The 11,791-nt window shown below is 37.1% G+C and overlaps 2 protein-coding genes across 2 annotated transcripts; both read left to right on the forward strand.

Annotated features, from left to right (window-relative positions):
• Positions 3,267-4,115, forward strand: LOC109220200 (3-oxoacyl-[acyl-carrier-protein] reductase FabG-like). Its single transcript, XM_019384668.1, has one exon. The coding sequence runs from the start codon at positions 3,267-3,269 to the stop codon at positions 4,113-4,115; it is 849 nt and encodes a 282-aa protein (XP_019240213.1).
• Positions 6,034-10,750, forward strand: LOC109211133 (AP2-like ethylene-responsive transcription factor ANT). The gene is made up of 9 exons (XM_019374635.1): positions 6,034-7,269; positions 7,361-8,024; positions 8,145-8,227; positions 8,365-8,373; positions 8,488-8,576; positions 8,664-8,737; positions 8,834-8,884; positions 8,988-9,064; positions 9,939-10,750. The coding sequence occupies exons 1-9, from the start codon at positions 6,954-6,956 to the stop codon at positions 10,490-10,492; spliced, it is 1,917 nt and encodes a 638-aa protein (XP_019230180.1). The 5' UTR covers positions 6,034-6,953; the 3' UTR covers positions 10,493-10,750.

Genomic DNA, 11,791 nt, shown 5'->3' on the forward strand with positions numbered 1-11,791 from the left:
CAGGAGTAGCAGCAACCTCGTATACAGGCCAACATGATAATCCGGTGTATCGCCATCGATCTGAGGATGCAATGCCTCCAACCATAGACGAATAGTCGTCAACGGAAAACGACTGGTCCCATGCAGTACAGTCTCATCCTCTGGCCGGAAAGCAGTGAGCCGTTGCAGCATGTCCGGTACTGCACACGTGTCATCTCTCTCATGCCAGGCGGCAGTGAAATGGCCAGTCCATCAACGGGCAGCCCATATAAAACCTCCACGTCCTGCAGTGTGACGGTGGCCTCGCCAATGGGAAGGTGGAATGTGTGCGTCTCCGGTCTCCACCGCTCTATCAGGGCCGTGATCAAAGACCAATCGAGCTGCAGCCGCCCGATCTCAATCATCCTGTAGAAATCAGTGTCCCGCAGGTGCGCGACTACATGGGCATGGAGAACTCTGTCATATAGAAAGTCCCACATGTCGTCCACTCTCTTGGCGCGGAGAGTCTGAGTGAGTAACTCACCCTCCCATATGTGGGCGGACCTATGGTCGCCCTGTAACGAGAGTAGCTCATCGCTAGAAGGTCCGGGATAAATAGGCGGCGCCTCCATGTCGTCTACTATAAATTAAACAACATTAATTACGTGTTAGTTTTATAATTTTATATGTTTGTTTGTGTGCTACATCATTTTCCATAAAGCACATATACATATACTATACTAATTAAACGAAATACACTAAAATATACATATACTATACCAGTTAAACGAAATACACTAAAATATACACATAATATATTAGAGGAAATACGTATAAAAATTAAACTGCTGGTATTTATCTTGCATTGCTGACTTTCTAATCCTAAACACTTAATATATAGTGCTTCACCTAAGAAGCTTTTCCAGCCCCCATTTTTCTATCTTTATTTTGTCCTTCTTCATCTCTTATCTTTCTTAGGGTTAGATTAAGGAATGGGGGATGGGAAGAGGAACAAAGCTTCGAAAGTCTATGTTGTATTTCGTGGTAAGATGCCTGGATTATACAACTCTTGGCATCAGTGTGCTCCTATGGTTACTGGTTTCAAGGGTAGCATCTTCAAGGCATTCAAATCGTATGATGAAGCTATAACAACGTTCAATGAGTTTAGAAACGGATCTCAAGTTGATAATATATCGGCATCGAATGTTTATGTGGTATTTCGTGGTAAAAGGCCTGGATTATACAACTCTTGTTGTGAGTGTGCTCTTATGGTTATAGGTTTTAAAGGTAGCATCTTCGAGTCTTACAAATCTTATGATGAAGCCATAGCACATTCAATGAATTCCAAGAAGAAAATGTTGGCATTGAAGAACCATCTTCAAGTTCGTTTGTAGATGAAAGTGGTGTAGGGGTTGAAGGTGACAATGGAGCAAGTGTTACATCATCTGTGTTGTTAGCTGGAATGTTTGTAGGGATAAAGATATCAGAAAATTATTCAGTTTGATTATTAATAAGAGTATTTTTTCCCTTATAAACTGAATGTTTTGTTTATATTATTTGATCTTAATTGAAAATTTAGTTCTAAGTGCCAAAGTATTATCATCTACTGACTAGATGTTAAGTAGTTATAAGCGTTAGATTCATTTTGCACCTGTTTTAATCCTTACAACATTGTTTTATGATATTCATCAGATTTTGGACACTGTCTGGAATGTTAGATGAACTTTTCACATTTTTTTTGATTATGGGAAACTGTAATAATGTCAGTTTTTGGACACTATTTGTTTCATCTCTAAAAAAAAGTACTTCTTTTGACAAGCACTTGACAAGAATTTGGGAAGTTTGCTTCATATGTTTTGTCTACATTCATAAGTTTCTTGACAATACATTTTCCTACTGTCCAAGGTTGGNGTTAATTTTTTAAGAGAAGGCGGAAGTGGGCAAAACGTGGGGGAAAGGGAAGGGGATCTGTTATTTATATATATAAAACGCGGTTTATTACCGCCAGCTTCCACTAAATCGCGGTTTTTTACCGCGTTCTATTTAAAACGCGATAATGAATCGCGTTTTACCTTAACGGTCCAAACAGCCGTTAAGGTAAAATGCGGTCCATATATAGTAATGTAACTTTTTTGTTATATTTAAAAAAGTATTTGGAGTCGAAAAGAACCACATTTAAATTCCGGACTCCTTAGATGAGAAGTGAAATTTAATGAGGAAGAAGGATGATAAGTCTCACTCCCTAAAAAGGGAAAGTAGGTGAAATAGCTTTTGATATCAAGGATAGGGGCAGGGCACGGCAGCGTTATATGGTCGTTCTCAGTTAGGTTTGCCATATGCTTTAACTTTTTCTGTTGACTCCTGTTTAGCCATTGCTGTGACCTTATTTAGATTTTGTTTGGATTTTCTGTACCCCCCTGAATTCACTGGACCAATCTTTAATATTGCCCCCGCTACCCCCTTCGGTTGTACCTTGGCTTTTTTATCGTATTCAAAACAAACACCATCCCTCTCCCGGAAAAAAATTACCTGTATACAATGTTATCATTAAATTCTACTTTTTATTATGGTAAGTGAAAACTTAAGTTGAAAATATATAATAATTAACTATTGTTTAGTGATAATCATATTTATAAAAACATATGTCATAAATATATTAATTTGATGTTAATATTTGGTACAAGTAAGTAGCATCCACTCACAAGGTTATTTCAGCCTCAACCTCAGCCTTTTATTACTCTCGACAATAACGTTATCTTTCTTTTCTTTGCATGGATATGAATTTAACTCGACTTTGAAAAGTTTTAGATGGGACTATATTTTTTTCCATTTTTAGTAACTTTTCCTCTTCGATTATATTCTTTTTCTACAATATTTTTTTGTTTTGTTTTTGAAAGAATCCAAAACTTGTAGTCCTGGTTTTTCCGTCCTTCTATGAAAATGCACGTTATTCACATTGAATATCAATTTCAATTATTTTGTACTAACCTTATATCGTTCTTATTGTCTACAAACTCAGTTGGCATTGTGATGAGTTTGTAACCAAAAAAACATGCGCATTACGTTTTTGCCAATTATATTGATATCTTCCATGAATTTGAAAACACTCTTAATCAAGTAATCTACTGCAAGGCCGGCCGTTCTTTAAATCTTGATGCATATGCCACAGCATATTCTTTAAGGCTAGGTCATCCCAAGATTTTTAAATACTAAGAAATGTATTGGCGGAGAAAACTAATTGGAATGATTTTTGTTCAGTACATCTTATAAAAGTTTGCTAGAGAAAATGAATTAAACCGACGAAAATTATGGGTGACCAAAAGGTTGTTCTAGTCACTGGCTGCGCCAAGGGTGGCATTGGCTATGAATATTGCAAGGCTTTTGCGGAGCAAAACTGCCATGTTTTTGCATCAGATATAGCCCCACGAATATCTGATATGTTAGACCTACGAGCAGATAAAATTGAGACACTTGAGCTTGATGTTGCATCAGATGAAAGCGTAGCATCGGCTGTGAATTCAATTATAACCAAATGTGGGAAAATAGATATCTTGATCAACAATGCAGGAATAGGCAGCACAGGCCCTCTAGCCGAGCTTCCTTTGGACGCAATCAGAAAAACTTATGAAATTAACACGTTGGGGCAACTAAGGTTGATTCAACAAGTAGTCCCTCACATGGCATTGCGACAAAGTGGAAGTATAGTGAACGTAGGGAGTGTTGTTGGGAAAGTGCCAACACCTTGGGCGGGATCATATTGTGCTAGCAAGGCTGCAGTTTTTTCTATGTCGCACACTTTAAGGGTTGAGTTAAGCCCGTTTAATATAAATATAATTATCGTGGTCCCGGGGGCTATAAGATCAAGTTTTGGGAACAATAGTGTGGAAAGATTGCAAAACTATGAGTGGAAACTTTACAAGGATTTTAAAGAAGCCATAATTGAGCGTGCAAAGGCTTCTCAAGGGGGTAAAGCGACTGATGCATCAGTTTTTGCAAGACATGTAGCATCAAAGATCCTGAGTCCAAAACCACCAAAGGTGATTGAATTTGGTCATATGACTGGACTTTTTTCTTTGCTTTCATGGTCCCCTCTTTGGGCAAGAGATCTGTTCTTTTCGACTAGATTCAAGTTGAATCGCAAGGTCTTTAAGGTTTAATGAAATAGTTGATAACTTTATTTCTTCCCTATATTTCCTTGTTATGAAAGGATTTGGGAGGTAATATGTGGTTGTTATCCATGTGCCGGATTAATGTGCATTAATTTCTTATGAACATATAAATAAGTCTTAGCGTGTGACAAATATAATTGCTCCCTTCCACTTCAAAATTAGAAAGTGTAATTACTCCCTCGATTGCACACACTAGTCAAACTATGTAACTACATCTAGTTATATTCAAATCCAATTAATTACAATGTGGCCTTCTAGGCTGTCTCACCCTGAAATCTCCAACGCCATGCCACTAATATATTGGAGTAGTTTAATTCTTAAACCCTTTCATTTTAAGACCAAACTAAACCATAATTTGTCATTTGTAATATTAGAACAGCCACAAGTAGTAATAATACGAATACACTGTTGTCTCAATTGTGGAGAGCATAAATGGTCTTAGAGTAATAAAGGATATATACGGGTAAACCACATTACCCAGAAAAGGGTTACTTGACAGGGCCAATTCAAAGAAGACAGAGCTAATAATAGAGGCTCCTATCCCCATTCCATTACCCATCTGTTTCAACAGCGAAATGGAGATGAAAATGAAAGAAAGCTATCTTTGCTGGGGCATAGCAAAGAAACACTTTTCTTTTGTTAGGCCATGCACTTTAGGCAAATTGCTAGTGGCCCGTTGTGTTAGGTGGAGTTACTCATCATTACTTCAATCAAAAGGGTCAGCTCTCCCACATTCTTCTTTTACTAGTGTATCGGCCAAATCATTCTCACTAGAAAATCTGTCTCCGTGGAATATTACATACAAAATTGCATGCAGTATATTGAATAATTTGGAATAGTTAAGCCAGCTCGAACTTGGTACTTAACCTTGGTGCGATGACAAATCCACTTCTATATTATCTACTTATCAGGAATGTAACGTATAGCCCCAATTTGAATTCTCTAATAGAAAGGCAAAATATTTTTTTTCTTATGAAAAATGAATTTATCTGGTCAATGCCTTACGTAACAAAGAAACTTAATAAGGACACGCAGAATGGTCACAATTTGCAATTTACTAATGCCGGGTAGGGTACTACTATTTTGTAGAAGTTTGGCCAGTTTTAACTAAAATTCAAAATTATGTATTTGAAGTAGAAGTAGAAATCGAGTATTTGAAAATTGATATCGTATAAGGACAAAAATTTGATTTGGAAATAAAAGAAGCTGAAGACTTATAAGTGATTTCACTTGGAATAAATTTCAAACAAGTTCTTCAATATTTTGCAATACTAATAAATTTCAGCACTTGTAAATAGAGGATTTTTTTCCCCCTGCTATATGCAAGCTCACAATGTGACTAGGCGCGGTAACACCCCAAACTTTAGACAGAGTATCACATCGGCAAAACACAAGAGAGATGCTTGGTATATAAGTTAACAAGCATTAGACCTTAGTAATGTGTTTTAAACCCGTGAGGGCTAGGCCTAGAGCAGGCAATCTCACTAGTGGACTGGACTGTTACAGATGGTATTAGAGTCACTATTACGTCAGCCTTGCCGATGGTGGGTCAGAGTTCAACTGAGTTTAGGCAAATCTCGTTAGGCGGAGCAAACCCTAATGCTGAGTCTAGGCGAATCCCATGTGGTGGGGAAAACCTCAGCGAGGATGCTGAGTCCATAAGAGGGGGTGTATGCAACACTCCAGACTTTAGACAGAGTGTCACATCAGCAAAACATAAGAGGGATGGTGGCTATATAAGTTAACAAGCGTTAGACCTTAGTAACACGTTTTAAACCCGTGAGGGTCTAGACCCAGAGTAGACCTTATCACTAGCGGACTGGGTAAAATGTTAAGGCATAGATAGATGCCTAGTGCGCTATATTAGTACTATTCTGATGTCTGTGAAGTGATCAGATGTTTCTGAATTCTGCCTCTTGTGAAGATCTAAGGCTTAGCTTCCCTGATGCAGTTGGAAGACTGTAAAAAGCAATATAGGCACAGCTAATTGATTGTTGTATCATGTCTTATTAATATTTCTAGCTTTTTGGCCGCTCTCACTCCACTTGTTTCCTCTGCCACATTTACTAAAATGACCATTGATTTCTCTTGTTACTCATTAAATTCCAACAGATAGATGATGGAATTTGACTTTTCTTTTTAGATCAATTAAATTAACCAGTGTGCTGGTACTTGTACAGTTTTCTTCAGCAACGCCTGCCCTTCTTTTCTTTCTTATAAGTGGCAAAGGTAAGTTTTGTCTAGCAAGAAGAGACTTTAGCCATTATCCACAGTAGAAGAATTAATCCACAAGGATGGATTCGAATCAACAGTCTCCTTATGCAGTAAATGTATAGTCGTACACAAAGCAAAAGGGAGAAAAGCAAAAGCAAAGAAGGAAGCAGGGGGTGGAGCATAAGAAAAGCAAAAGAAGATGTCTTTCTCAAACACAGATCCCAATGGAATGCAGGAACGATGCCCGGCATTGCTTGCTGGAACTCATTCTTTTTGTTTACTAGTTTAAAGGGACTCCCTTTGTTCTCCTTGGTAATCTTTTCAGTGTGATATATATGTATATATATATATACTCACACACACACAAAGCCCAACCATTAAGTTGTGTCTAAGACTTTGTTTTTAGGTCTATGGTTAGATTTTGTTCTGCGTAGTGAGTCTGCAGCTAGAAAACAAAAGTAGAAAATGAGTCTCAAATGGAGGGAACAAAAGAAAGGGTGGAGTATGATTAGTTTATTTGTCTCCCAATGATTGACTTGCCTTGCTCTAAGAGAAACTCGCTCTGAATCTTTTTTCTAAGTGTCAGGATATTTCAATTCCATAGCAACAAAGATGAAGTCTTTGAGTAATGATGACAATAGCAGCAACACTAACAGCAACAGCCACTGGCTTGGTTTTTCACTTTCCCCTCACATAAACAGCTTAGAGGGTCCTCCTCCTGATCAACATCACTCTCAACCTTGCTCTAGTGATGTTCCAAGTTCAGTCCCCATTAGATTTTCTCCAGCCCCTCTCACCTATCCAGGCATGTTCTATAATACTGAAGGTGACAATGCAGCCTTTTTCTCTTCATATTCTGTGATGCCTCTCAAGTCTGATGGTTCATTATGTATTATGAAAGCATTCAACAGGTCACAACAACCACAAGGTTATTTTCAGCTCAAAACTTGTCCTGCTTTTAAATGTGTTTTGTACTTTGGGATTCTTACTTTTTTATGGAATATCCTTTTATTTTGAAGGTATGGTAAGTTCAACACCAAAACTGGAGGACTTCTTTGGTGATGCATCAATAGGGACCAATCACTATGAAGATTGTAACAGAGGAGGTATGGCTCACAGCTTAGACAACAACATTTACTACAACCAACACCAACAAAATGAAACCTCCAATAGCCAAGATTTCTTGAACCATTTTCAAGACAACTCTAGGCAGCTGCAACAACAACACTACTACCCCGATTTCTTAGCACTTCGAGGGCATGAACTATATCACTCTACTGAGCAGGGGAAAACAGAGTGCAATCCTCAGGTTCCAACAATGCCAGTTGATGAAATGTCTGGAATGAATAACTGGGTGTCAAGAAACTATCAGAATCCAAATGCACATGCACATGCATTGGAGCAGAATATGATAGGATGCATGGCTGATAATAGTGGTGAATCTGGATCAAGTGGTGCGATGACATATGGAGATTTTAAGTCACTTAGCTTATCAATGAGCCCTGGCTCTCAATCCAGCTGTGTCACTGGAACACAACAAATCTCGCCAACTGTCGCGGATTGTATTGCTATGGAAACAAAGAAAAGAGGGCCTGAGAAGGTGGAAAATCAAAAGCAAATTGTTCATAGGAAATCCATTGATACTTTTGGCCAAAGAACCTCACAGTATCGAGGTGTCACTAGGTTAGATCTTCTCCTTAACCTTTTGATGACCTTTATTCTGTAGTACTTAACTGCTTACAAGTTTTTTCTATTAAAAAAGTAGACACCATGATTTTATTTGTTATATTTCCTTTGAATTAGGCATAGATGGACTGGTAGATACGAAGCTCATCTATGGGACAACAGTTGTAAGAAAGAAGGGCAGAGCAGGAAAGGAAGGCAAGGTTAGTTTCAAACACAATATTTTATTAGATTTGCCTTTTACAGCGTCTGAAGAGTTATTTCTCTGTACTAATACAAAAATGCTCCTTTTTTGACCTTCTTCATGATTATTGCTGGGGATGCATGTCGAGTTTTTCAGTCTATCTAGGTAAATCTTGATTTATATTTCTGTATACATTATATATTCTGTGAAATGATTGAGCCATGAGTGTATATGTCAATCTTTTTGTTGACCAAATGATCATAAATATAAAAAAATTAGGTGGGTATGACATGGAAGAAAAAGCTGCAAGATCATATGATTTGGCAGCACTGAAGTACTGGGGACCCTCCACACACATAAATTTCCCGGTATGCACTAGTATATAAAGATTATTTTTATCAACCGTATTATGTTCGTTTATGCTGCCATTTAAGTTTTTAAAACCTCTAACGCAGTTGGAAAATTATCAACAAGAGCTTGAAGAAATGAAAAACATGACACGACAAGAATATGTAGCTAACTTAAGAAGGTAGGTATTGTTGCTGCTTCATTTATGAGTCAAAATCCATTTTTATCTTTTCCTATACTTAATCTGTATTCATTTGATTTGTCCAAATTTTTGCAGAAAGAGTAGTGGTTTTTCAAGAGGAGCTTCAATGTATAGAGGGGTGACAAGGTTTGATACTCACTACAATTAAAGTAGATAAGTTTAGTATTGAAAATGAAGTTCGGTTGTTACTGAAATTGAAAATCGCCCTTTTTCGTTTTCGTTTTAGCAGACACCATCAGCATGGAAGATGGCAAGCTCGTATCGGCCGCGTGGCTGGGAACAAGGACCTTTATCTGGGGACATTTAGTAAGTAAATTTAACCATTAACTTGCTCTTGATTCCTTTTCTCATCTAAGATACAACAACAACATACCCAGTAAAATGTGCACATAGATTCAACTTAACCTCTTAATAAGGAGTGCTCTGTATTCTAAAGGCAAAGTTTCTTTTATATTTATCCGTTAGTAAAAAATGGCAAGTCTTAAAGTTGGTGGTAAGGCTGATCACGAGCCAACAAGAGCTTGTAGAGAACTTTATGTCAGCAAGGCTGGATTTTACTCATAAGGCTGTCTTTTTTAATGGGAATCTTTCACTTTTTACTGCCTAATCTAAAGTCTAAATATGGTTCGCTCTCTTTCTGCTGTTTTTCCTCTCTTATCTTTGTCTTGTTATACACTTTCCCTGTATGAGAACTGCTCCTGCATATACTTTGGCTGACTTTTCAGCAGAGCTGTCTCTCATTCAATCTCATTTAGATAACATTTAGCTTATCAAGAGTCAAACTTTGTGAAGTTAGACCAATATTTTAAATTATTTTTTTTTTATCATATTAATATGAGAAAAATTGCAACTTATAGTACTTTTTGTATAGTTTTTGAATATTCAAATTTTAATTTTAAAATACTGAGGTGAACTAATCTAATTTAGCTTCAAAGTTTAGTCAAATTGATTCTCGATAAGCAAAATGTGTCAGTCTAATTTGAAACATGTGAGTATACGATGACACCATAAATTTCTTTATGCTATCATGTACTTTAAACTATTGTAAAATGTTATCTGCCTTGTATATTTCAAGTTACCAATCTCACTAACGGTTAAGTGTCATTTAGGTGGTATGATAGTCTTTTTACACTATCAGATTATAGAAGTTATTAAACTCTTGGATCAATTTTGCGGATAGGTACCCAAGAAGAAGCTGCAGAGGCCTATGACATTGCTGCAATTAAATTTCGAGGTGTAAATGCTGTGACAAACTTTGACATATCAAGGTATGACGTGGAGCGTATAATGGAAAGTAACACCCTTCTTGCTGGGGAATTGGCTAGGAGGAAAAAAGACACAGAAACAAGCAAAGTAATCTCTAATCAAATCCTTGCAAATCAAAACCACATTCAGAATAAAGAGGTAAGTGGAAATGTAGTAGATTGGACAATGACACTTCATCAGTCTTCCTCTGCTGGAGTTGATACAAATACAATGAGCTCTACACTACGAGAGGTGGATGAATCTGCGCGAATCAATACTCACTTGTCAAATGCTTCTTCTCTAGTAACTAGCCTGGACAGCTCTCGAGAAGGCAGCCCTGCTAAAAACAATAGCCATTCGATGCATTTTGCGATGCCTCAGTCAGCACCAAACCTAATCACTAGTCCAGCAACTAATATTACCTCTTGGATCTCATCAGCCCAGTTGAGGCCTAACGTCCCAATCTTTGCCGCATGGACAGATGCTTAATTGTTCACATTATCCAAATTTCTGGAAGTAGGAGGAAATGAATCTAATTTAATGTATCTTTTTTTGTTTCTAAATGCAAGTTGATGATAGTCTTGGTGGGAGTAGAAAATAGTTCCAAAAAAGCACAATTTGCCAACTTTTAGCTCTGAATGGATGAATCAACGGAGAGATACTTTAGTAAAATTAATGATGAGTTGAAATTGTGTGCAATGGTTGACTACTTAAAAAGGTTCAATTGATAATTAGAGTTTATTCTGTTTGCGGTCCTATCAAGTACAAAAACAGCTCAATATGTTGCCAATAATGCAAAAGATGATCTTTAGCTTTAACTTTTGAGGCCTTGACCGTAATCGGGATGCTGTCTTTTCTCCATATAGTTCCAATATTTCCTCCCAAAACATGATTACAAGATTTCTTTCTTTCATGAGCTTTCTCTAAAGGTGATGAACTGTGCCAGCCTATTTTCAAAAAGGTAGGAAGGAGGAAAGTAGATTACCAATCAGGACTTTTGCTGGCTTATTTAAATTATTTTGCTACGACATAATCATTTTTTCTCAGTTACTTCTTCCTCTCGTCCCTAATCTCATTCAATATTGCTTATGATTTTTGGGGACATATTGCTTATGAATTTTTTGGAGACCCTTACAATTGTAACTAATATTAACTAATTGAATTGATTTTATGAGCAAGAAGCCACAAGACTAGCCACAACATTTGCTACTGTCTCCACCTTCTTCTCTTTAATTGTAAGAGCGGTGGTAACAACTGTTGCGTATAATAGACCCTTGTGGTCCGGCCCTTCCCCCAATCACGTGCATAGTTAAAGCTTAGTGCACCGGGTTGCTTTTTTTTTTTTCAATTAAAAAGTTTAATCTGTTCTTGGACCATGCACTTGAAAACACAATAAAGACTTAGCCCACTTATATATAGTGTTGCATTGTTTCAACTGTTTCATTTTAAAAAATTTAAACGGTTAGACATAGCATAAATTATATATTTATTTATTTTAGGTCTGGAAGAATACTTTCTAATGTTGTAACCACCTGCGTTTGAGATCGCCTTACCGACAAGGAACCTTAATCTAGTTTGGGAGCTAGTTTTAGCTTTCACATAATTCTTATGGTTTTGTTAGTTTCTGCGATTATATGGATTTTGTTTAATTACACAAATACTTTAGATGATTTTCGCTCGTTAATACATAGAGTTCAATAAGCATATCTTGCTTTGGTACAGAAATGAGATTCCCGGGCGGAGACAAAAGATTCATATGAGAAAACATAACTAAACAGGCCTCTACTT

This window comes from Nicotiana attenuata, chromosome 2 (assembly GCF_001879085.1).
Source record: "Nicotiana attenuata strain UT chromosome 2, NIATTr2, whole genome shotgun sequence".
NCBI classification, from domain to species: Eukaryota; Viridiplantae; Streptophyta; class Magnoliopsida; order Solanales; family Solanaceae; genus Nicotiana; species Nicotiana attenuata.